The sequence below is a fragment of the Pipistrellus kuhlii genome, unplaced genomic scaffold (assembly GCF_014108245.1).
Source record: "Pipistrellus kuhlii isolate mPipKuh1 unplaced genomic scaffold, mPipKuh1.p scaffold_m20_p_3, whole genome shotgun sequence".
Classification (NCBI taxonomy): domain Eukaryota; kingdom Metazoa; phylum Chordata; class Mammalia; order Chiroptera; family Vespertilionidae; genus Pipistrellus; species Pipistrellus kuhlii.
The window spans coordinates 178,102,307-178,129,142 of record NW_023425529.1 but is presented as its reverse complement, the minus strand read 5'-3'; the positions used below and the strand labels follow the sequence as shown (position 1 = coordinate 178,129,142).

At 41.8% G+C, this 26,836-nt stretch overlaps 1 protein-coding gene across 2 annotated transcripts; it reads left to right on the top strand.

Moving 5' to 3' along the window:
* The first annotated feature begins 372 nt into the window (after positions 1 to 372).
* FGL1 (fibrinogen like 1) lies at positions 373 to 20,995 on the top strand. 2 transcript variants are annotated; one of them, XM_036457435.2, is made up of 8 exons: positions 380 to 498; positions 6,347 to 6,426; positions 8,798 to 8,978; positions 14,700 to 14,859; positions 15,110 to 15,207; positions 15,495 to 15,583; positions 15,739 to 15,926; positions 20,648 to 20,995. In XM_036457435.2, the coding sequence occupies exons 2-8, from the start codon at positions 6,355 to 6,357 to the stop codon at positions 20,805 to 20,807; spliced, it is 948 nt and encodes a 315-aa protein (XP_036313328.1). In that variant the 5' UTR covers positions 380 to 498; positions 6,347 to 6,354; the 3' UTR covers positions 20,808 to 20,995. The 2 variants fall into 2 exon arrangements, with proteins under 2 accessions (XP_045444885.1, XP_036313328.1); XM_045588929.1 differs by lacking the exon at positions 8,798 to 8,978 and having other exon boundaries at positions 373 to 498.
* The last annotated feature ends 5,841 nt before the right edge of the window (positions 20,996 to 26,836 follow it).

Here is a 26,836-nt window from a genome sequence, read left to right as displayed (position 1 = left end):
GAATCGAACCCGGGACCTTCCAGTCCGCAGGCTGATGCTCTATCCACTGAGCCAAACCGGTTTTGGCTGTTATTATTAGTAGTACTATAAAGCAAAGCTTCAATGGAACTTTGGCTTTATTTAAGCTTTAAGGAGCATTACTGAAATTAACCAAACCACAAAACTTCTCTGAGTGAGAAATAACCAATAATAAGAGGTTAAAAATCAGAGATGTGTTTTTGTGAAGACATATTATTGTATCTTTCATAAAAAGTCATACAGATAGGAGAAAAATATCAGAGTGTTGGGATTTGTCCTTGAATCTCCTCTTTTAGTTTTACTTCCAGTTAAACTGATTTCCTCACATATTTGTTTCTGGGTGAAAGCCAGAATCAACATTGTCCGTATTTCTAACCAAATAATGGAGAAACGATGACAAGACCCGATGCAGTTAGAAGATCCTGCAGAGTGGCCGGACCTAGCCTGTGCTGTGTCTGACTCGGTTCTGACTTTAACAAGGTATTTAACCTCTCCTCGCTTTGGACATAATTGTGATAATGCTCATTTATTTCAGAGATGTGATATTCCACAGAACTCAACAAACAACCGTCAGCTACTGAGAGAAGTCAGGTCAATGAGAGAAAAAGCTGCTTCTGCAGCTTGGAAAAGAGATTTTGAATTCTATCTCCTTCCCATTCCCTGTACATTATGGATTAATTGAATGGGAATTTGATGTGCATAACTATATTCAAAGTTTCATTATACAAAGTGGGAAATAATGGAGCATTTTATAATTTCCACTTCAGAAGTAAAAACTTCAGAAATATTTTAATTTATTTCTATCTTTGGGGATAAACTCATTTAGACTTTGAAAGCTTTCATTGAGCCTAAATTCTTGGGATAAATTAGATACTGTTATTTTCTATTTTTTTAAAAAGGAATAAAATTGGAAGAAAATAGCATATAAACAGTCTCTAAGTCCATGTCATGGGTAAATTTTGAACTGTTTTACATTAAGAGTGCAGTCCATTTGTGAATGCTAACTTATTAAATATGCTTTCTTTGATAACCTTTCCTTTCTTTTAAAATTTCTTGTATCTTGTATTTTTTCCATAATAGCTCATTTAAAAAATATCGTTTTTTGAATTTTACATGCTTTTATAATTGTGTTCGGAAAAGTTACATATCAGCTGTTGAACTTTTACGTTCCAAACTTAAATTTAATCCACTATAGTCAACTAACTTAAAAAAATTTTAGTGGGTAAGAAATTAGACTTTATAGACTTAGACTAGTTTACTCTACCAAATAATACAGTACATCAAAGAATAGCCAATTTAAACTATTTTACAATCATGAAAACTTTTGAAGTAGCCCAAAGCAAAAATATTGTAAAAGCAATACAACTAGTTGCATAGTAAAGAACTAAATAATCTGATATAACTTTACCACAAGCCAGATTTGCAGAATAATAATGGTCTACACTGATGAATGATAGAGACCAGATTTTCAAAGCAAGTTTCTTAATACCTAAACATTTCCTCAATATTGTAGAATGTGGTTAGAATTAGAAATGAGATTTTAAAAAAAGAAAGAAAGAAATGAGGGCCCTGCAGACTTAAGACAGCCTCAGGAACTATTCCAAAGGTGGTGAAATTAACATAATGACTATTAAGATGTACGTGACATTTTGAAATGCCTTATTGTTTAAGGGTCTAAAGACTAGAAGATGCCTCCTTTCTCTGGGAAAAATCAGATTTGATTATCTTAATGCCAGTGAGATAGGAATTTCAGGACACCAAGATGCAGAGACCTGCCAAAGCATTTCTTTGGCCTTTTATTTTATAGCAGATCTAAGGTACAGCAGTGTGAACATATGTTATATAGTTTCCTAGTTCCCAGAGCACTTTCAACACTGTTACTTATGCAACAAGAATCAGACTCAGACATAGATATAAAAATATATATATTTTAAAGCTGTAGTTTCTTTTCTGTAGACATCCTGAGGATTGATTCATGGCAGAACTATAAGATTCCACGTGTTGACTATGTGTTAGCAATTTTTAAATATATTTTAATTGATTTCTATTAATGTCTTAGTAGTCCTGCGCATGAATTCACGCTCCAGTAGCTCTCTGAGGGGCCTGGCTACTCCGCATCCACTGCCCAGAGGCCCATCCATGGCTGGGCACTGATTGCTTGCGACAAAGCAAGAATTCCACCAGGCTGCTCATGCTGCCTGCTCAGCGGCCACCCCTCCCCCTCCACCCCTCCCCCGGGACTGGGAGACTCTGGCAGGGCTAAGGACTGGGCGCCACCATCTTTGTGACAGAGTGATGGTTAACTTGCATGTTACCCTTTTATTATATATTATAGGATTCACATGGAGGCAGCATTCATATAAAAACAGGCTGTTACTAAATTATTTTCTTTCATTATATAATCTGCAAATATTTTGTTTTTAACTTATGCCTTCTGGCAAAAAGACTACGATGATTTCAAGTGTGTTTTTTCCATCTAACCAGTATGTATTCATTTGAATCATACGAAATTTCCAATTTTGTAGGTCAAAAATGCTCAAACATGTCATTTCGTATCGTTCAATCTAATATATTAAGAAAGGAACAACTAGGCACTAAAGAAAGAGACTCAGAAGATTCAAGGGGGCTCTGGAGTAGGGTTTTGTGAGAAAGAAAACATAAATTCATGAGTTCAATCCAACTAGAAGTGCCCACCTCCTCCTTAACCCTTACTTTCAAAAATACACTTAGCCCATTGTTTTCCCCTTGACCAAAATAAGGGTAGAGGAGGAAGTACATCAGAATAAACAGATTGCAGATTTATGGCAAGGAAATGACATTTTCCCTCCTGGGGAATATTTTCTGCAGAGGCAATGACTTCACTTTCATCTGAGTTGCCAAAGTAGGGTAGATGCTGGGGAAGACAACAATTAGCAAGCTGTGGCCTTTGCCCTCAAAAATCTCACTCTAAGCAAAATAGCTTGGATAAAGGGAAGCAGTTGGAGAAAGACGTGAAAAGCTGACTAAATGAGAATTCCGTTACCTGGCATGGTGCCTAGAGCACAGCAGGCATGCATACCATGTTTACTGAGTGAATAAATGCTATATTGGTACATGATCACAGCGGAGGAAGTTATTAATTTTTTCTTGAGGGGTGGTCTAGTTTAGTTTTTACATTTAATTACAGATGGTGTCATGTCCTCATAATTTATATTGTCTTTAATTTCCGTTTTAATATTTATTTTCTGTCTTTTCCTCAAAGCATTGCTTTGCCGAGGCAGCTGTTTTGTTCTCCCGCAGCGGTTAGCATGGTGCTGAGCAGATAGCAGGCCATCAGTAACTGCTTGCTGATGCTACCATTCCCTAGGACCACTTCGGCTTCGGCACAGCTGTCTCCTCTCCCGCCAAGTGGGCCTAATGTCCCTTTAAAGAAGCATGTGGCTCAAGAGCAAATAAGTCACAGCCACGTTCAGGAGTGAGAGTGATGTTCAGTGGAGAAGGCCAAGTAAGAGGGCCTCTACTCCTCGCTGCAGCCTCTGTCCCTGTAGACAGCAGGGATATTCAGAATGTATGGAAATAAGACAATAATCTATAATAATAAAAGCGTAATATGCTAATTAGACCGGATGTCCTTCCAGAGAACTGTCTGGACAAAGCCGGGCTTCGAGGGAAGCCCAGGTCCCAGGTAACAGAGGGAAGCCAGTGCCAGCAGTCGGGGGAAGGAAGGCCTTCCCTTGCACAAATTTCATGCACTGGGCCTCTAGTTAATAAATGATAATACAAGAATAAACTCTGTGTTTCAGGTACTCACACATGCAAGTCTACTTTTACCCCATGCTGCATGTATGTAGGGAGGGAGGCCAAGTAGAGTGCAGGTTGGGGGCAAGCCTTCAAGGTGAAAAGCTCAATTGCTTGGTCCTCCATATGCCAGCTGTGTGAGCTTAGGGAAGTGACTTAACCTCTCTGGTCTATAATTAATTTATTTGATGAGGATAACAGTACTTGTCTTATATAGTTATTTGAAGATTAATATAAAATGCATAGCACAGTTCTAGGTACACAGTTATAAAAATGTTAGCCAGAAGTAATCATATGTGAAATAAGGTTATACAGTTATATCTAGCAGGCTCTTTCTTACTCTCTGTAATGCACACATTTCACATATTCTAAAAATCCATATTGTATTTTACAATGCTTCCTAAGAAGGTCATGCATGCTGTTTGTGACTGAATGTAAGCAATGCCTCTCCCATTCTGTAAGTATTTTGTTTGGCCCCAGGAGGACTAAGAACTACCTACTTTATTAACGTAGACTAAACATGTATTGTCTATTCAGTCTTTAAACGATTGTTTCCCAATCTTTGCCAAACGTTGCACTCAGAGAGGAGTCTAAAAAATTCCAAGGAATGGCTGCCATCTTATACATGATTATTTCAAAGCTCCCTGAGAGACCCTAATGTATAGCCAAGTTTAGGAACCATTTACATAAAAAATGGAGACAGAGACACATTAAAAGGGCCTAGTGATCATAGTTTCTATAAGAAAAAAAAATTGGCTAACAAATGTCAGTTGATTCCATTTTTATTTTATTTTAACAGAAACCATATGTTTACAACTTGTTTGAAGCTAGTACAGATATTTCTGTCCTTCTAAGGATAGCTTCTAATATGTATAAAAACTCACTACTTCCCTGGCAGGTGTGGCTCTTTATTTTACAGCCCTTAATACTTACTTTCAAAAATGCACTTAGCCCATAGTTTTCCCCTTGGCCAAAATAAGGGTAGAGGGTCTATGTCTACGCTATGACAGCACCAGTTGGTTAGTATTATCCCAAGCACAAAGGGTTGCAAGTTCAATTCCTGGTCAGGCACTTGCAGGATTGATCCCCAGTGGGAGGCAAACAGGAAGCAGCAGATCGATGTTCTGCTATCACATTGAGATTTCTCTGTCTCCCTCTCCCTCCCTCTCTCTCTCTAAAAATCAATAATACAATAACATATTTAAAAAAAAAAACACCCAAAAACTCACCACTGGCAGCATACAGAAGTTAATCTGAGGATGGGCAAAATTTCTTCTCCACAATTTCCAATAGGGCCTAAAGATTTTATATTGCCTTGGGAGTTTGCCTAAACACTTAGACATGAAGGCAAACGATGCACATCACCTTCTATTTGTTGTAACTTTTTCCTTCTTCTTTTAAAAAATAAAAGCTGTCTTCCATATACAAAATGAGTTACTATTCATTTTGCACTTATCATATGCCAGGGTATCTTAAAATCTCACATCAAAATTGCCGCAGTCCTGCAAAGAAGGAATTGGGATCTCCATCCTATATAATAGAAGGGTAATATGCAAATTGACCCTAACAGCAGAATGACCAGAATGACCACTCGACCAGTCACTATGAGGCGCACTGACCACCTCTCAGTTCCTTTCCCGCAGGCAGGCTCCCATCGCCCGGTGGCGAATGTGGAACCAGGGTTGGGTGGTGGGAAATGGGGTCAGCACCAGGCCAAGGCCCCCGCCCCACCATTAACCCCAAACACAGAGGGCGACCCATGGTGGGGGCCTGGCCAGTGAGTGGGCAGGAACAGCCAACTTCTCAGCTCCCTCCTCTCCCCGCGCTGTCAGGCTCTAATTGCCCAATGGCAAATGTGGAACTGGGAGTGGGTGGCAGCGAGGGGTGGAGCAGGCTGCCAGCAGCTGGGGAAGATGGCCCTGATCGCTTAGGGACTGTACCCATGCACGAATTTCATGCGCCAGGCCTCTAGTTTTAGAGATAAAAAGCCTTGTAGTAAATTGCTTGAGGCCACACACCAGGAAGCAGTTCAGTGAACAAAACAGGCGTCTTCAAACTTTTTAAAGTGGGGGCCAGATCACGGTCCCTCAGAGAGCTGGAGGGCCGGACTATATGAACTACTAATTCCTACTGTAACACCTCGGCTGCGCTCACTGCCCAAAAAACCTGGCAGGCCGGATCAGACTCCTTTGCGGGCCGCATGTGGCCCGCGGGCCGTAGTTTGAAGACGCCTGATTCTAGACCCTTCGTGTTATGCTAACAGAGCCTGTGCCCTTTCAGCGCCTGTGTACAAGCAGCGTGTTCAGACCGCCCGCAGATCCAGAGTCCCTCCTCCATATTTGCAGTTGAACAGGCTCGATTCTATTAAAGGTACTGGACCAGAATCTGTCTCTGGGGGAAGCCAGGCAAAGTCCAAGAGAATTTCCTCGGCAGCACTTAGGTGACCTGGAACTGCATCTGGCTCCTGGATGGCCTTGAGTCTGACCCTAACCCTGCCCCCCATGAAAACTTCACAGACAATAACTTTATGAAAGTCTTCTTGTTCTTGCAGTCCTTTCCATGGGGAAAATGGCGAAGATGTTCAGTTTCATCCTTGTTACCACTGCTCTGGTAATGGGCAAGGCCAGCTGGGTAAGCTCATGGAAAGACTGTTGTTGTGTCTGAACGCCTGCTTTGACCTGCATGTCATTTTATTTTGCAGAAAATCTATAGTAAGTTGTGACACTGAAGAACTTAATGAAGGGGTGGAGACGAAGGTATGTGGCAGCACCTGCCACATAGTAGGTACTTACCACGTGTTTAAAAACTTTTTGAAGTAAAAAAATCAGTGTTGACAACAAATCAGTGAACTCTTTTTTAACTACTGGGGTTATTTGGGTGATTACCTAACATGAGGAATTTAAAACTGTCCATTAAAATGGACCCTGAGCTTTCTGCTATTGAACACTGTTAGTATAAGTTAGGCCGATTATTTGAAAGTAATTACCATGAACTCATGCCTTCCTCCATTCGTGAGTAAAAAGGTAACAATTCTCATTTACTCACAGGCCTGGGAGAAAGAAAGCTCCTAGGAGTTAAATAAGCTTACTAACACTGTATGTCCGGTCTCAGGAACATTGAACAGATTGAACAAACTTGCCCTGTAATCCCTTCCGTTATTTTTAAGTTGCACATAGTCCACTGCATTTAACAAGATCACAAACAATTTTCCACTATTAAAAGCCACACGGGATTCCAGACACCATCAAAAGTCTGTGCTGTTCATTTTTTTAGACGGGTGGGACTCAGGGGGCTACGAGGATAAATCAAGGAGAATAAACCAGGAACAAATAAGAAATAGTCCTAGCTGGCAGAGGGCCTGGAACGTAGAGGGCCTTGTATGTATGGCATGAATACAAGATAGCCCATAAAGACGGGGACAGGAAGTGATGCAAATATAAATTGGGAAATATATCAGACTTCAACCAAATGCCTGCTTGAGAAAATAATGTATGTAAAAGAAGCGTGAAGCATCTTACACATTAAAATTGGTAATTTCTCAGAAGTAAGCATTGGCTTGTACCACAGGAGAGCATGACATTGACTGCAAATAGAAAAGTCAAGATAAAAATGGAAAGAAAAGAAAATGGTCTTTTGTCCTTTCCCCCCCGCCCCCCACTCCCCCTTAGCAGGGCTCCCACATTGAACACTCATGAGCTTTACTGCAGCTTCCTGGCCTCAGTTCCTCTTTCCCGGAGACCCAGCTCTGCGAGCCTCCTTCCCCATCCACCCAGCACATTGGCTTTCTCTTTTGAGGATTTGCTCAGTCAGATGCCACTTTAGAAAGAAGCTAATCAACTGTCTCACAGGCAATATGCTTGGGTTACTTGACTTTTTAGAGTAGATAATGACTTAACTGGAAGGCTCAGGCTCCTCCCGTGCCTTCTTAAAGTGATTGAGGAAAAAACGATAAGTAAGCAAAAAGTTAAAGTGAACCCAGTAGAATTTTCAGCAACAGGTAAATGGGTGAGAAGTTCAAGGATACGAGAGTCTAAAGTAAGCATTTTTAACAAAGGTGACCCTATGTCTAAGAGCATAAGTGTTCAATGATAATTTTAAAACATATTAAACATTTCGGGCACATCACGAGCATTCTCATGTTTTCATATTACCCAGTGTTTTACATAAGTGTTAAAGTAGGGGTGTCGAACTCAATCAGAGAAGGGGCCAAAATCTAAAATCCAGCCTAAATCCCGGGCCGAATGGTTTACTGAACAGTCATAAACTGTCATTGTGATGGAAACGCAGCGGAGTGCTGTGATGACAGCGCGGTGCGGGCCACATTCCAAGGCCTGGCAGGACGGATTTGGCCCATGGGCCTTGTGTTTGACACATGTGTGTTAAAGTCACACCTTAAAATTAAATACACATTGCATTTTGCAGTTATTTATTACATGTTCTTACAAGCTAATATCTTTTAAAAGTATGAATCTTCGTACAACGTTTTTTGTACTTGTTCAACAGAAACTTACCTGGCCTCTAGGTAAAGCTAGCAATAAAACTACTGGTGCGCAATGTGTTAATATTAAAAGGTCATTCACAAGCCTGGTTCATTTCACTGGTAAGAGGCACTTAGTGTCGTGTAGAGATCGAGAATAGAAACCTTGAGCTGGATTTAAATCTTGACTTCTCTTGCCCACTGGGAATTCCTCAGCAAGCTTCCTCATCAGGATCGAACCCATCCCCACATCATGGAATAGTTATGAGGGTCAAATGAGATAGTGACTCTAAAATTCTTAGCGTAATCATCAGATTATTTTATAACATTTTTTAGTTCAAGCACATTAGCATAAATCATGACTTCTGATTCTTCAAATAACTAATAGTATTAGAAGTTTTAATGACTTCCTGCTTGGGATAATATTCTGAAATAGGAATTTCAGAATATTATTGAATCATTGATTTATCCAACTTACTAGGAGCATTTATTTCCCATGAGGAAAACATGCACGTTACTTTGCAGGCTCTTGAGAACTGTCTCCAGGAGCAGGCACGTCTCAGAGCCCAGGTGCACCTGCTTGAGACCCGGGTCAAACAACAACAGGTCAAGATTGCTCAGTTTTTGCACGAGAAGGAAATCCAGCTCCTGGATGGAGGAGAGGAGAACAGTGTCATTGACCTTGGTGGCAAGAGGCAATATGCAGGTCAGAATCTATTTTTCTTTAGTGTTTCAATAACTTATATAAACCCACGTGCAATGATGATGCTAATCATTTCATTACTTCAGGTTTTGCTAAAGACCTTTTTGTATTCCAGTAACCAGCAACATAAAGCATTATATCACATTTAAATGTCTTCCATCATATTTTATCCTATTTTCTCTGTTATGTCTGCAGGAGACATTTAATATCAATGCTCAATATCGAGGATTTCCATTGTTTAATAAGAGAGCAAGACAACAGATTGTTTAAATATCAGTTTGCAAATGGCAGATTATATTTGCAAAATCTTACAATTGAGCTTTGTAAAATCAATATTTTTATTGATTTTACAGAGAGGAAGGGAGTTACAAACATTAATCAGCTGCCTCTTGAATGCCCCCTACTTCGGGATCTAGCCCACAAGGTGCCTGCCCTTGACTGGAATAGAACCCGGGCCTCCAGTCTGTAGGCAGACGCTCTATCCACTGAGCAAAACCGGTTAGGGCGAGCTTTGTGTTTATTTGTGTCTCTTTTCTTGGTACATTAACACAGTTTTTCCTCCTGAAACTCTGATGTGCCTTAGGAAATAAGTAAGGTAACAGAATAAATGTTTGGAAAAGGAAAAGGAATGAAAATTATTTAGGAAAATAAAAGAGTTGTTTTACGTGTATATGCTATAGTTTGGTGACTTCCCTTTTCATGAGGCCAGTACTTCCCCCTAGAAACACAGCACTGCACATATCATTGTTACCTTCAGAAAACTGCTCACCTGATTTCCTCCAGGCACCTTTGAAGGTCCACAAGCCATCGTTGTAAGGTCTCACTGGGCCATTTGGGCCGATCATTGTGGAGGACAGAAATGATTCACAGAGAACGGGATCACCAGCATGGTCAGAAGGCCATCTGATTGATGACCCTGCCTCATGGGCTGAATTCTGTCCCCTCCCTCCCAATCTTCATAAAGAAGCCCTAACCCCCAGCACCAGCAATGTGACTATGTTTGGAGTCAGGGCCTTTGAAGAGGTGATGAAGTTAAAACAAGGCCATTAGGATGGGCCTTCATTCAATCTGACTGGTGTCCTTATAAGAAGAGGAAAGTTGGACCCACGGGGAGAGACCAAGGATGTGGGTGCATAGGAGGAAGACCATGGAAAGACAGAACAAGAAAGCAGACATCTGTTAGCCATGGAAAGAGGGTTCAGAAGAAACCAAACATACGGACACCTTAACCTTGAACTTCCATGCCCCACTACTGTGGGCAAATACATTTCCATGGTTTAAGCTTCCCAATCTATGGCATTTTATTATGGCAAGTTAATGCGCCTTGCCTTGCCTTACATATCAGCTTCTGGCGCAGAAAGGTAACACTCTTATAAAGAAAGGTAACTGGCCGAAAACCACTTTGGCTCAGTGGATAGAGCGTCAGCCTGAGGATTGAGAGGTCCCGGGTTTGATTCTGGTCAAAGGGCGCGTACCTTGGTTGCAGACACATCCCCAGTAGGGGTTGTGTAGGAGGTGGCTGATCGATGTTTCTAACTCTCTATCCCTCTTCCTTCCTCTCTGTAAAAAAAAATCAATAAAAAATATATTTTTAAAAATAAGAAAGGTAACTAAAAGTGCCTTGAGTCAGAACTCCCAAGGACTGTGAAACCAGACAGGCAACCCATAAAATTAGCATGTGTTGGTGAAGCTGACTCTAATGAAGAAAGCCTAGAAGGATCTTTGTTGCCAGAGCATCTTTCTAAAGGACCAGCCTGGATCTGCCCTCCCTGGATGTCCCTGCTCTTAGTCATCCAAACACACATGAACAGTCTATTTTGAAACGAGGGTTGTCCTGCCCATTGTTTGAAGAATGGATTGCAGCCCTGATAGCAGCATGTCCTCCGGCGAGTTATTTAACTCCTCCATGCCTCAGTGTTCTCAGCTGTAAAATGAGGATAGTAACGGCTGCCAGTTTATAGGGTTATTGTGAGGATTAAATGAATTAAAGCATTTAGAATTGTGCCTGCCACGCAGTAAGGGGTCACGGTATAGCTATCATTTTAAAAAACATTTCAAAGGTAAATTTGTGTTACACCAGAAACTGTGTATAAAACTGGAAGGGGTCCCGACAAAAATGAGAAGATTTATGTATCGTATCTATTTCTCTCCTAATTTCCTAGGGGAGGATGGATGTGAAGTCTTTGCCATTAAAATTATTTTTTTCTTTTAAGAGATATATTTTTATTGATTTCAGAGGGAGAGAGAAATAGAAACATCAATGATGAGAGAGAATCATGGATTGGCTGCCTCCTGCAAGCCCCACACTGGAGATTGAGCTTGCAACCCAGGCAATGTGCCCTTGACTGGCAGTCGAACCCAGAACCCTTCCGTCCACAGGCCGCTATTTAAATTTGATGTAACTTCCTACATGCTCTTGAATTTGTTGCTGTCACCCTGTTGCTCGGTCTTTAGCCCCTAGATCAGAAAAGGGATCAGGACTGAGGGAGGGGGTTAGAGGAAGTAGTAATGAAAACCTCCAGTGCGTGATCAAAACTAGAGAAAAGAGAAAACTGAGAGTGGTACAAGAAAGAGAGAGGAGCCCAGCCAGTGTGGCTCAGTGGTTGAGTATTGACCTATGAACCAGGAGGTCACGGTTTCACTCCAGGTCAGGGCACAGGCCCAGGCTGCGGCTCAGTCCCCAGTAATTGAGAAACATCTAGTGAGAGCATCAGTTAGTTGCCTCCTACATGCGCCCCCACCAGGGCTGGGAAACCTGCAACTGAGGTACATGCCCTTGACTGGGAACCGGGAATCAAACCCAAGACCTTTCTGTCAACCGGCCAGTGCTCTAACCATTGAGGAAAACCGGCAAAGGTTTGCTGGCCTTTTTAAATGCCTTTAGTTCTCGGCTTTCAGCTCAGCCTCCATGCTGGGACAAGAGGAAAAGCCCATTTGGCAGGTTGTCATATCCCTTTATGAAAAGCTTAAACATGCAGACTTCCAACATGGTCTGTTTTCTGCATGGTCAAAGGAAGTATTCACCTCACCCAGTTTAACGCAGTGCTTGTCAAATGGGGCAGAAAGCCTGGGCTTCACTGTAATATTTTGTAAGTATCAAAAAATCTTTTTTTTTTTTTTAAGTCCCATGAACACAGAGCTCTTTAACCCTGACCTCCTGCCTATTCTCCAGGGGGTTGAGTGACTCAAAACATTTTGAAAATTACAGTTTTAGTTAATATTGAAAACCCTACCCTGTTAATGGAAGTCACATGTCCTCATGGTAGGCGACTACCTTATTTGATATAATTAATTTTGCTACAGGCGTTTACTCCATTTATCTGTTGGGTGTTGTTCTGTGTTGGTTATTTTCTCCCTGCTTGAAAGCTTTCCCCTAGATCTTAAGTTGAAGTTGATATTTTCCTCTGGAAAGAAGAAATTAAAACACACACACACACACACACACACACACACAAACTAACACTTGGCATAAAATAAAAATAAATAGGAAATGTTGGCTGAAAACTCCATATTCACAAAGTTTTCCAGATGCAAACATTATAGCTAATTATTTCCATATTTGCCTGGAAAATAGTCTGAACCTATGAGACTTTACTATTCAGCATTTTGGTAGGAGGTTAAATGTAAGCAAAAAGCTTTCTTAACAAGGAAAGTTAAAATCTGCCTTCTTTAATGAAAAGTGGCCTACAGGATGTAAGCTTTTGAACATTGAACTAATTTTAGGTAATCATTTACAGGACATTTCTTTATAATTCAGCAGTATCAAGAACACTTGTGTTTCTGAATCTCAAAAATAAAGATGTGAACAAAGCTTAAATCATTTCAAAGATGATCATCTCACTAAAGCAATAGTGTGTGATTCGTTTCAACTTGGGGAGGGCTTTAGAAAGTGATCACGTTTCTTTGTTCCCTTTCTCTTCTGATTCCTATCGCCTACTCAATCTACTTCAAGTGGAGTATATGCTAGTAACAAAGCAGAGTTATAGACAGTTTGTTGTCAAAACAAGGAAAATGAAGAAAAAAACTTAAAAGTATGCTGAGAGGACAGAATTATCCAATCAGAAAGATAAAACTTTTTTTAAAGAAGATAGGAAATTAACAAAATAGTAAGGGTAAAATTTGAAGGTTAGTGATGTCATAGTATAGTCCTTATTCAAAAGTCTGTGAATGAGTGTTCTTGAAACAATCTCTGTATAGTGACCAATACCAGTACTTCACCTTAAAACATAGATTCCTAGGCATCTAAACCATAGCTTAGTTTGTATTTGTCATATTCTTTTTTAAAATATATATTTTTATTGATTTTAGAGAGTAAGTGAGAGGAAGAGAGATAGAAACATCAATGATGAGAGAGGATTATTGATTGGTTGTCTCCTGCACCCCCTTACTGGGGATAACCCAGGCATGTGCCCTTGACTGAAATCAAACTCAGGACCCTTCAGTCTGCAGGCCGACGCTCTATCCACTGAGCCAAACCAGCTAGGGCTCGCCATATTCTTTAAGTCTGCACAGATCGGCCTAAATGAGACCCAATGGTATTAATTTGTCTCACTCTCAAGTGGTTTAAGAAACAGGAATCACTTTATAGTGACAAACTGGTAGCTATCTTTGCTCCAATGGTCAAAGAAATAGCCTGGCTAAAAAAGAAAAAGAAAAAGAAAAAAGAAAAGAATGCTGAGATAAGAATAGTAGAAACTTTCAGTTTTCAGCAAAAATATCTAAGAATAAATGGACTATTAGAAATGTCAGTGGTTTAGTAAAACATCTAATGAGACTGGAAAGTTGTAAGAATCTAAAAAGAAGATTATGATTTTATCCTTGCAAGTGTGGCTCAGTGGTTGAACATTGACCGAGGAATCAAGAGGTCGACAGCTGATTCCTGGTCAGGGCATGTGCCCAGGTTTTGGGCTTGATCCCCAGTGGGAGTTGTGCAGGAGGCAACCCCATACATGATGTTCCTCTCTCATCAATGTTTCTATCTTTCTGTTTCTTTCCCTTCCTCTCTCTAAAAATCAATAAAAACATATTTTAAAAAATATTACTATTTTGAGTTCATTCCCAGAATTTCTGAATGGTTTGCAATGCTCCAAGTCAAGATAACCCATATGACTTGTTTGGTGTTATAGTTCTACTTTTTATTTTAGCTTCAGAGGAAAGATAAGTTCCACTATTCTGCCTGATAAATCTGTAAGTTCCACTTTAATGTAATCAACTGAACACACATCATTTAAAAAATTGTGTTCCACAAAAATTAGAAATGAAAAAGCAGATTCCGCCCTAACCTGTTTGGCTCAGTGGATAAAGCATTGGCCTACAGACTGAAGGGTCCCAGGTTTGAGTCCTTGGTTGCGGGCACATCCCCAGTGGGAGGTGTGCAGGAGGCAGCTGATCGATGTTTCTTTTTCATCCATGTTTCTGAGTCTCTATCCCTCTTCCTTTCTCTCTGTAAAAAAATCAATAAAATATATTTAAAAAGAAAAAGCAGATTCCTATTTCACTCCATTTTTTATGATCATATCAGGGAGTCAGAGGATAATTAAATACTAAGAAAAGAAATGCTTTCTTAATGGACAAGACGCAATTTTAAAAAGCTAATTATCTATGTCATGTGTTTATCTGTCTCCATTGGTACTGAGTAATCTCATTCAGAGGCTCCCTTTATTTTATTTATTTATTTTTTTAAAGACACATAACAAATGTTACATTAGCTTGTTTTGCAAACAGACTGTTCAGAAATTTTCAATGATGGATCTAAGCTCAGTGGATTTTACAAGATCAAACCTCTCCAGAGCCCAGCAGAATTCTCTGTTTACTGTGACATGTCTGATGGAGGAGGATGGACTGTGATTCAGAGACGCTCTGATGGCAGTGAGAACTTTAACAGGTGTGCTGATTATGACATAAGGGTTTATTTGGAGTAGCACATGTGAGGTTTATAAGGGAGCTCTTTTCTCGTGTCCTACACTACTAACCAGACAGACTCTCACTCTCTCTAAGTAAGAATCCTGAAAGTGCATTAACAAATCGATGAAATGCTGTGTGTGAGAGGAGCAGCAAGGGGGTGTGGGCACCTTGGGTACTGCAAAGGTTTATTTGGATTTTGCTAAAATCAGCTTTCACTTTAAATTTTGTAGGAACTGGAATGACTATGAAAATGGCTTTGGAAATTTTGTCCAAAAAAATGGTGAATATTGGCTGGGTAATAAAAACCTTCACTTATTAACCACACAAGGTAAGATTTGCCTAATATCATATTCATTGGAAATACAATGAAAACAACACTAAAATGTTTTTCTCTGAATCATAGACAATAGAGCTAATTTACAGATAGCAATGGCCTCTTTCGGGCAATAATTCCCTTTCTAAAATGTGGCCGTTTAAAGCTAAGATGTAGGGAAAAAGAAACTAGGCCAACGCTCTGTCCACTGAGCAGGACTGAATTTTTTTAAACCTCAGTAAGTCATTGTTATCTAATACATTAAAAAAGAAACCAGTATGATTTTTTTTTTTTTCCCCTAGGAGACTACACTTTAAAAATCGACCTTGGAGATTTTGAAAGAAATAGCCGTTATGCCCAATACCAAAATTTCAAAGTTGGAGATGAAAAGGTACAAACATTCTCAGATAACAAATACCACACTTACAAGATGAACCCTGAAGTCAGTGAAAACATACATATACCAGCAGAATTCTTTTGTTTGTTACATGAACCTACTTTTTTAATAGTCACAACTGACAGTAGAAATTGCCTCTGTTCCTTCAGGATTCCTATGAGTTGAATATTGGGGAATATTCTGGAACAGCAGGAGACTCGCTTGCAGTGAGATCTCACCCGGAGGTGCAATGGTGGGGCAGTCACCAAAGGATGAAGTTCAGCACATGGGACAGAGATCATGACAACTATGAAGGCAACTGTGCGGAGGAAGATCAGTCCGGCTGGTGGTTTAACAGGTTTGACAGGTTATAAACATAGGTGCAATGGCGTTGATGGTATCTCACTATTGGACATTAATTATATCTGTATGAGGTCATGTTGGTCTTCTTTGTAATACTGGCATTAAGTAATCATCTTTATTAGAATTCTTCACCAGTGAAGTATTTTTGAGGATTCGTTCATTGTGTGTGTTAGCAAAGCAGGAAAAATATCTTAGAAATAAATCAAATGACTGTTTTTACAAGGATGTTTGTTCCTGATTGGTGTGTCTCAGTGGTTGAGCATTGACCTATGAACGAAGAGGTCATGGTCAAGGGCACATGCCCAAGTAGCTGGTTTGATCGCCATTATGAGGCAAGCAGGAGGCAGCTTATCATTGATTCTCATCATTGATGTTTCTGTCTCCCTCTCCCTCTCCATTCCTCTCTGAAATCAATTAAAAAAATTGTTAACAACTTGAATTATGGTTCTGTTATCACAAACAGCAGGCCACAAATTGAAGAAAGTAGACATGAAGAAAAAGAATATATATATATATATATATATATATATATATATATATATATATTATTTTTAATATATATATATATATTTTAATGTCAGGCCTTTTAGTAACCAAGTAGTTCTTCACCTTCCCCCTCATAGGAGGTGGCCATGTTATTGTTGTAAATTTTTCTGTGTAATAATACTTTTCAATTACTGTGACTTTCATTAAATCATTGAACCCAAGCTCCTCCCAATGCAGCAATTTCCTCTATCATATTCCTGAGACCTAATTCCACTCTCTGACGGAACACTGCAATGTTACTTAATCAGCAAGCTCACTCCATTACTGATTGTATTAAGTTGTTGCTTTTATTAACCTGACAGCTGCCTTCTTATACTTTGCCAGTGTTTTCCTCAGATAGCTCCAAAGTCATTGTAATTCCTTTTCAACGTAGGTCTTCAGGCTCTGGCTCAGATGGCACTCACTGTATTCCTCCACAGTTTCTCTTCCCTAGGCCAGATACCCCCTCTTCTCCACCCACAGTGGTTTCAGGACAGCTCCCTGTGTTGTAATCACACGTTTGAGGCAGGCATGGACAGTTCATACAGCCATCCTTAAAGCAAGCTGATGGGCCTGGTCTGCAGAGCTGATGTGCTCAACCTTTGGGCAGTACCCCAGCTTTCAACGTCTTCTCTCTTCAGAAGGCAGGGCCACCTCGCAATATCTGGACATTTAAACATTCCATTATAGTATTGTGCATAATTATTTCTGAAATGTCAGATTGTCCATGCAATTAAGAACAAGTTTCATAATCCTCATTTTCCATATTTTTTATGTAAGCGCTTTAAAAATATATGTATATTTTATTGATTTTTTACAGAGAGGAAGAGAGAGGGATAGAGAGTTAGAAATATCAATGAGAGAGAATCATTGATCAGCTGCCTCTTGCACACCTCCTACTGGGGATGTGCCCGCAACCAAGGTACATGCCCTTGACCGGAATTGAACTTGGGACCTTTCAGTCCGCAGGCAGACGCTCTATCCACTGAGCCAAACCGGTTTCAGCATGATATAAGCACTTTTAAAGCATTTAAGGCTCACCTCCCATATAAAGTGGAGGTATGGGAGATATATGTTAATTTTCCTAAAACAGGAGCATCCTCATTAGGAACATCTGCTATTGTGAGGTTTTAGAATTGTATGGCTAGGGGTTGTAGGTAGGGTCAAGTTAAATCTAAGTAGTTGTAAAGCAGTATTCTCTCTGGACTTTGCTTTGCTAAAAGTTCGAATATATTTACTTTTTGGTCATCTGTAAGGGAGCTGAAGCACATACAGCAATGAGAAGGGTCAGAGAGACAAAGTTTATCTTTCCTACTTAGAGACTCAGAGACAATGACAGTCCTTTCCCTAGCAATCTTCTTGTTCTTTTAGAAACCATCTTTGGTCACCTTCTCTTTTTTCCTCTTCCCCCCTCCCCCCATCTTTGTAAGTTATGTAAAACTTAACTATAATTCACAAAATTGCAAGCATCCCTTCATATTTACTTTTGAACAGAATTCCATATGCAGACATCGCAATTACATTGGTTAACATTAGCATAAGATCAAAACCATGTGTCTGCTCAGTTGTTCGACTTGTATTGTGTCTGAAAGATGCTGGCCTGGACATGTGAGCCTGGGCAAATACATTATCTACCTGACTTTAAAAATAGGGCTTCAGGGAGCACAAAGGCAATTCAGTGGCTGGCCACCCAAGGAACCTGCATTATCCTTGGACTCAGAGGAGATGAGAGGGCTGTGCAGGTGGGAAATCAGAAAAGCTGGGGAAAAAGCCAATTATTTCCATAAGTTTAGTGTTACTTCTCCCATGCCTGCTACGTACTACTGTAGTCTAACTTTATCAACCTCTTCTTCCTTGTTACTTTTTCTCTGTCACATAGATTTTCTTTTATTTATTTATATTTTAAAAATATTTTTTAAATTGATTTCAGAGAGAGGAAGGGAGAGAAAGAGATAGAAACACCAATGAGAGAGAAACATCATGGTTTGGCTGCCTCCTTCACGCCCCCTACTGGGGATTGAGCCAGAAACCATGTCATGTGCCCTGACCAGCATGGAACCAGTGACCTCTTGGTTCCTTTGTGGACCCTCAGCCACTGAGGCACACCAGCCAGACTCCATGCAGTCTTAAAAACACAGTACACTATTGACACTTCAAATTTAATGTACTTTTTCGATTAATTCCATCTACTTAGATTAGGATGACTTTCAGGGTGAATTGTCAAGTGGGTGAATGATCCAAACCAAGCACTTAGCATTTATGGGCAAATTATATGTGTTTTTTTTTGTTTTTTTGTTTTGTTTTGTTTTGAATTCAGGAAAACCATATAATTTGGGTGCTTTCCGTAGATATTAAAACTATTCTTTGTGAATGTTCTCTTTACATCCAATTGCCTGACATCTTTTTAAAAATATATATATATATTTTATTGATTTTTCACAGAGAGGAAGGGAGAGGGATAGAGAGCTAGAAACATCAATGAGAGAGAAACATTGACCAGCTGCTTCCTGCACACCCCCACTGGGGATGTGCCCGCAACCAAGGTACATGCCCTTGACTGGAATTGAACCCAAGACCCCTCAGTCCTCAAGCTGATGCTCTATCCACTGAGCCTGACATCTTTTCATTGGTTATATCAATAAAGAAATACACAGCAGTTCATTTCATAACACTGCACATACTCTTAGTCCATGCCAGGGACAAAGTCTAGATATATAAAAGCCAAGTGACCGGAACAGTGGAATGACCCGAATGACTAAAGTGGTCAACTGGCCTGATCCAGGACCCGATTGGCACCCCCCTCCACAACCTCATGGCTCCTCCCCCTGGCCAGTCTGGCCTCCTATTGGTCCCCCACCCTGATCAGAGGTGGGGCCAACTGCCCATGGGCTCTCCTCCCCCACACCTTTCCCCCTTGGCCCAGCCCCCATTGGCCCTCATCAGGGCTGGCCAGCCAGACCCCACCTGCGTATGAATTCGTGTACCAGGCCTTTAGTTTATACATAGTAAAGGAAGAAGGGAGACTTTTAAAAATGCATGATAACTGCTGAAACCGGTTTGGCTCAGTGGATAGAACGTTGGTCTGCAGACTGAAGGGTCACAGGTTCGATTCCAGTCAAGGGCGTGTACCTCGGTTGTGGGCACATCCCCAGGGGGGTGTGCAGGAAGCAGCTGATCAATGTTTCTCTCTCATCGATGTTTCTCTCTCTCCCTTCCTCTCTGTAAAAGATCAATAAACTATATTTAAAATAAAATAAAATGCATCTTAACCTAACCACTTTACCCAGATTGGAGCAATATATTAGAGTAAAAAATTAATTCAGTGAATGTGACAAATAATTATTGGTTGTCAGCTGGGAAAATTTTATTTTATTTTATTTTATTTTATTTTTTAGGGAAAATTTTAAATTGTGGGTTTAGTCTTTGTTTTCTTATCCTTGAGATTAAAATGTTGATATGCTAGCGATTTTTACAAGCGGAGGGAAAGAGTTGAAATTACGAAAGCGGCGTCTTGGCAGCAGAGGGATGAATGTGTCAGTGCAAATTATAGGAGGCAGGAGCAGTGGTAGATGGAGCACTCCGCCCCACCTCGCTGCGTTACCCACCGCCATGCTTGCCAAAGCCGAGGACCACAAAGCTCGCCCTTTGTTAGCTTGTTTTTCTTTTCTTGTTTTGTTTTTTGTTTTTGTTTAAAGCACATGTGTCAAACACAAGGCCCGTGGGCCAAATCCGCCCCGCCAGGCCTTGCAATGTGGCCCGCACCGCGCTGTCATCACTGCACTCCGCTGCGTTTTCGTCACAATGACAGTTTATGACTGTTCAGTAAACCATTTGGCCCGCGATTTAGGCTGGATTTTAGATTTTGGCCCCTTCTCTGATTGAGTTCGACACCCCTAGTTTAAAGGCTGTTAAGAACAGAAATGCTTCTTTATCAATATGCTCACTCCAACTGTCCTAACTCAGATCCTCAGACTTGTTATGGTGCTAAAATCCACCAGTTGTTTGGTTTTTTTTTTGTTTTTAATCCATTTGTTGTAGGAATATCTTGGCTTCTGAAAACTGACAAATATTTCCTTGTCTGAAATGGAAGAATTCATAAAGATGTTTTTGATCATTTGTTAGCAAAAGACTACAGGGGTGCAGGATGTTTTTCTGGTCTGATTGTTCTGTGTTTATGTTTTCTCCCACTAGGTGTCACTCTGCAAATCTGAATGGTTTATACTACCGGGGCCCCTATAGCAACACAACGGACAACGGGGTTGTCTGGCACACCTGGCATGGCTGGTGGTATTCTCTGAAATCCGTGGTTATGAAAATCAGGCCAAATGACTTTATTTCAAACATCGTTTGATCGTTCCCCCTGGGGTTTTCCTTCTGCAAATCATGTTGGTGTAAAGTGATTTGAAAAATAACAATTCTGAACAATATACATGGATGATGATGGTTATTGTCTCATACTGCTTTTCATTCTCACTTGTCTTTGTTACTTAGTGTACAGAAATTGTACGTAATACTCACCAAATAAATGTAGATTATGTTAATATTGACTGTGTTCCTGTGTAAAAAGGGATAGGATGAGTTGAATACAAAATTTAAAAGGAGTTAAATAAAAAGTAAAGAGCATAGAGAAATAATAAGCATAGAATATATGCCATCTTGAGAGCTAACACAAGCCTAACTACATACCAAATTAAGTATGAATGCAGTTGAATATACACATTAAAAAATCCAGCAAACAATGGATTGCCAGATCAACTGCATGGACAATAAATATTTTGAGTAGGGATTTGAACGCAGGTCTCCGATTACAAAGCTAGAAATCTTATAAACACAACCCAGCATCTTAATAACTAGAAAAATACCTTATACTTTTAGGATGTTTATGTAGGTTGAACTCTTCTTTCAGAAACCTTATGAGGTAATATTATCCCAATGAACAGAGCTGAGAATTTATGGACCTAAGGTTCTGTGACTGCTCAAAGTTACAAAGCTAGTAAGTAAGGGAACAAAGACTCACACCCAAGCCTTCTGAGGCCACATGAAACATGTGGCCACCTTACAACAGGTTCTTCTGACTAGAACGTGGACAGGTGAGGTAGAGAGAGAACCTTCAAAGTGAGAGTGAAGTCAAGACTAAGGGTAAGGTATTCCTCCAAATATTTGAGTGCCGATAAGAATCAGGTACAGAGAATACAGATAAAGCCCACATGAAGCTCAGTTGTTTTCTGTAAGATAGACACTAACCATCCTATATAATAAAAGGCTAATATGCAAATAGACCAAATGACAGAATGACTGGTCACTATGACACACACTGACCACCACGGGGCAGATGCTCACTGCATGAGCTGCCCCCTGGTGGTCAGTGCAGTGGTGATGGCGGGAGCCTCTCCATGGGGAGTGGGCCTAACCATCAGTTGGATGTCTCCTGAGGGCTCCCAGACTATGAGAGGGTACAGGCTGGGTTGAAGGACTCCCCCTGCCCCCCAGTGCAAGAATTTTGAGCACCAGGCCTCTAGTAGAGTCAAATATAGTTTTAAAAGCAGGTAAAAGTGAAGGAAAAACAACCGTAGGCCTCAGACCTGTGTACTGGTAGCAGGGGCCTGCCCTGGTTTGGAGGAGAGGACGAGAAAAGCTTCCTAGGAGAACTAAACTTTTCAGCTGACATCTGTATTGTTGTTAATCCTTGCCAGAGAGTATATTTTCCCATTGATGTTTTAATGTTTTTTTTTTTTTATTATTGATTTTTTTTTTTTTAACAGAGAGGAAGAGAGAGGAATAGAGAGTTAGAAACATCGATGAGAGAGAATCATCTATCAGCTGCCTCTTGCACACCCCCCACTGGGGATGCGCCCGCAACCCAGGTACATGCCCCTGACCAGAATCAAACCCTGGACCTTTCAGTCTGAAGACCGACGCTCTACCACTGAGCCAAATCGGTTTCGGCCCCATTGATGTTTTAGAGAGAATGGAAGGGAGGGGTAGAGACACAGAGAGAAACATCGATGTGAGAGAGACACACCACATGTGCCCTGACCAGGGCCCGGGATGGAGCCTGCAATGAGGCACATGTCCTTGAACAGAATCAAGTCTATGACCCTTCAGCCAAAAGGTCGTTGCTCTAACCACTAAGAAAACCAATGAGGGCTCAGCTGACATCTTTTAATTCGGTGGATGTGGGAGATTGTTGCAGGTGGGAGGAAACTCTTGTGTACACAAAGCTGGAAAGGGCATGGAAACAAAAAAGGTTGGAGGGCAGTGTCGCTTAGTGATCCTTCATCCTCAAACCGAGGATTCTGTCACTGAGCAGCTGTGTGACCCTGGAAGGCTACTTACCTTCTCTGAGCCTCAGCTATCTCATCTATAAAATGATTACAATAGTACCTGCCACAGGCACTAATCTCAGGTTGAGTGAGAATTACTCAAGTACTTAGGATAATGCCTTGCACCAAGTAAGCAGTCAGTGAGAACTAGTTATAATTATCAGTGAAGTAGGCATGAAGGGAAAATAATAATAGATGTCTCAAAATAATGGGTCACATAAAAATGTTAAGGTTAGTTTTACTTTATCCTCTAACTTTATTCCCAAAGTTGTGCTTCTCAACCTTTAATGTCATGTTCTGATTCTGGGGAAGGCAGGGCTAGAATTCTGGAGGATTTTTATTTTATTTTATTTTATTTTAAGGATTCTGGTTTTTTTTTGTTTGTTTGTTTCTCTTCTATTATTATTATTATTATTATTATTATTATTATTTTTCTTTTAACAAATTTCCAGATGATAGCAGAAGTTGCTGCTCTAGAGATCACACTTTGAAAATCAAGGATGTAGGGAACTGTAGCCTTATGGGATAGCAATAGCTCATGCAAGAATAAAAGGGCCCCTTGATACAAAAAACACAAAACAATAACAAAAAGGGCCCCTTAATCAAATGAGTTTAGGAGATGATTCATGGAACAAAATTCAACAGATTTCTCTTGAATATTTTCTCGGGTCCTTTAATATTCTAATGTGCATTCCCAGGTTCCAAGAGAGACAGATAGTATGCTGCATTTTTATGTCTAGTTAGAAAGTGTGTTCAGTGGGGAGGCATAAGTCACCTGATTTGGAGATGCAAACACGTGGGATTGTTCTTATGTAACAAGAGCCCCGGAGGCGGGAGGCTGCTGCCCCATCAGGGCTCTGCAGTGTGGAAGCTGATAGAATCTCTGCAGCTCACTGCGCCCTTCTTCACAGTCACAAGGTGTCTGCTGCAGTGCCTGCTTCCGGCCCACGGAAAAGGCAGGAAGAAGGGCAAAGGGTCAACGGACTTCCAGCTCTGCCTTCTTGGCTAGCATTGCGTCATGTGGTCACTCCATCTGGAAGGACAATCAGGAGAGAATATTCCGTTTTATAGTCTCCAGGAGGTGCAGTGAGAGTCCTTCCCCAATGTTTCTGAACATTTGCTTTCTAATGCAGCGCTGTGGGAATGGCGTTCTGCAGATCACACTTGATGAGGCATAAAGAATGGTATTATTTGCTCAAGGAATGGCCTGAAGAACTCATACAATTAAGAGATCAAAAGAAGAAAAGCTTTTAAAGGTTAAAAAAAAAAATTGTGAATCTACAGAAAAGTAGGAGGGCAGTTAAACCAGTATAGTGTGACTTAAAGCTCTGTGTACGAGTTTTATAATTTGGCAGGAATGACATGAAAATGTAAATGCCATAAAAAGAGGGACGAGGAAGAGTTCCAATGAAAGAACCTTGGATTTGGTGGTAATGTAATGTATCCTTATGTCTGTTTCAATGGACGAGGGCAGAGAATAACTGGAGGCCAGGAAATAAAAGCAGAGAGAGAACAGGGAGGTCACCTGAGAAGTTTGGATGTAAAAGAGGGAAGTCGGCTGCCCCACCTGAAGCCACAAATATCAGGAAGACCCCAATCTAAAATAAGTGCCTCTGAAATGTCATCCTTAGGGAGTTACTTAGGCAAATACGCTTTTCCTTTCTATCAGCTGATTGGACATCATGGCCCACCAGCCAGTGTGTTCTTTTCAGTGCTCAGTCTACGAGTATTAGTGACCCCGCCTCCCTGGACAAGCTCCACCCCCAGCGCCTTCTGGAGCACAGAGTGTGTGAGGGGTGAAAGGGATGGGAAGGGGGGATGCTGGGGCAGGACAGAGGGGAGGCGGGGGGCCTGGCATTCTGTCCTCTGAGCAGGGACCTGGTGAGGTCTGGGAGTCTGTGGCAGTGGCTGGGCAGGGGCGCCCATGTCCTGCATGGGGTGCAGGTGAAGTGGTGTCCCAGAGCAGGCCATGGGGCCCAATGGGTAGGCAACAGCCGAGGCCTGGGCTCCCCGTGGGCTCTTTCCTGGGTGCCTCCTGGCCCAGCTCCCTAGAAGATGATCCTCTCCTGGAGGGTCACAGTGGGCACACCTGCCTCAGATTGGTTTCTAACCCTTTCCTGGCACTGTGATCTCTCCTGGGAGCTGGGCTCCTAACCGCTCAGAGGGAGGGTCCTTTGAGAGGGCCCTGTGGGCATGGAGCTGGTGCAGACTGGGGTAGGAGGGAGGCGACATGGAGAGACAGGGGCCTGGGCATGGGGGCCAGGGTTCAGGAGAGCCCTCTACTCTGACAAAGCTCCATGGTTATATATTTTACCTATTTACATTCCAGATAACACTTTGTGATTTTAAACACCTGTTTATTTGGGGGGGGAAGAAAAACAAAGTTGTTCGTTCCTGAAAAAAGGTTTAGTTGGACCTCTCCCTTTATGGTATAGACCGAGAGACCGTCTGCATTTTCCAGGTATTTCTGGGGAAGGTCTGACTGACTCCCTTGACCCGTAGAGCCACAGGCATCATCACAGACCTAAGAACGTGGGCGCTTCGCTTAGACAGCGGCCTTGAACGGCTGTGCCCCGAGTCACATCTCCTACGGCCATGCCCACGGGGCAGGCCCAGACCAGCTGCAGCCTTGCCGGGAGGACAGAGGGCGGAAGGAGGCTTCTTCCTGGGAGCAGGTGACCCGGGGCATTGTCTCCCAGACTCCTGGGCGCTGGCACCGCTGCAGTTTCTAGGCCTTTCTAATGACAGACGTGCTACGAAGCACCGCCTCTACCTGCACCTGTAGCCAGAACAACAGTCAGCGCCTAGCGTTATCAAAGACCTTCCTAGCCTGAACTAATGAATTCCTACAATCTCAACCAGCTGGGAGACGGTATTATTATCCAGGTTTTATAGACGCAGAGAACTTCAAAAGAAGTCTCTCCAAAGTCACACAGCAAGGGGGAGGGGGCCGGGGTCTGTCTTAGAAGGTTTGTACGTTTGCGGTGGGTGCTTCTCCTTTTTCCGAGTCCTGCACGGAAAGGAAGAAGGACCGTTTCCTGAGTGGAGGAGCTGGGGACTAAGAAATAAAAGAAAGAAAAAGACAAGAGGCAGACATAGATCCAAAAGCTGGTGCCGGGTGGATGCTGTCACTCTGATGGAGGGACAGTCAACCCCCACCACAGACCACACAGTGCATTTATTGATTTCCAGAGGGCAGTTTAAGGTCAAAGGAGTTTTGGGGGTGCCCAGGTCCTATTCATTCCCTCATTCCTGGGATTTAGCATATGGAGACCTGGGTAAGTCAAGGTCCTATTCGTTCCTCATTCCAAGCACAGGGATAAAGATAAGAAATCGGTACTGATGACCATCTCCCACATTTTGGGAGGCTGTTTCTGGGGGACGGCCATGCCAGTCACCTCGGACTCAGCTGACATTAATTTAAAGGTCATCCATGTGCACTCCCAGGGGGCCCTCTACATACGTTCATTAGAAGACGTCGACCTTACACGGTTTTGAGTTCGGGGTCATGGGAAGGTTTCCTCCAGGCTGCCACGCAGACGCCCCTTTGTCGGGTGGCGGCTGCCTCCCTGGCTCCCGTGGTGGCTCTCTCCGGGAGCAGTGGTGACACCCTTCGGAATGATCGCGCACGTCACCATGGGGAACACCGGGTAGTTTTGCAGCTCTTAGAGGTGGCGGACATGTGCCAGCGGTTCCCTCCCGTGTGCTCTCCTCCTTCAGCACGCCTGCAGCGTCTCTCTTCTGTTGGGTGATGTTAGAACACAGGCCGCTTAACATGTAAGATGAAACCTCCAAAAAGTCAGCTGGTTACAAAGGCATCTCTGACCTTTTCTGTTGACCATACGAACTGAGCTTCTCAGGAATCACACACTCCTAAAGAAGGCTCTTAAGAGATAAGACTAGCTCTTCAACCACTAGTAGTTGTTGTTTTAAACAGCCCGTGTTTCCCTAGTTAAATTTGAAATGCTAAGTATAATAGCTCATTGGTGGAAAGTCGACGTAACGCCAGCCACTTTGTTCTGAGCTCAATCCCCCGTAGGGGGCATGCAGGATGCAG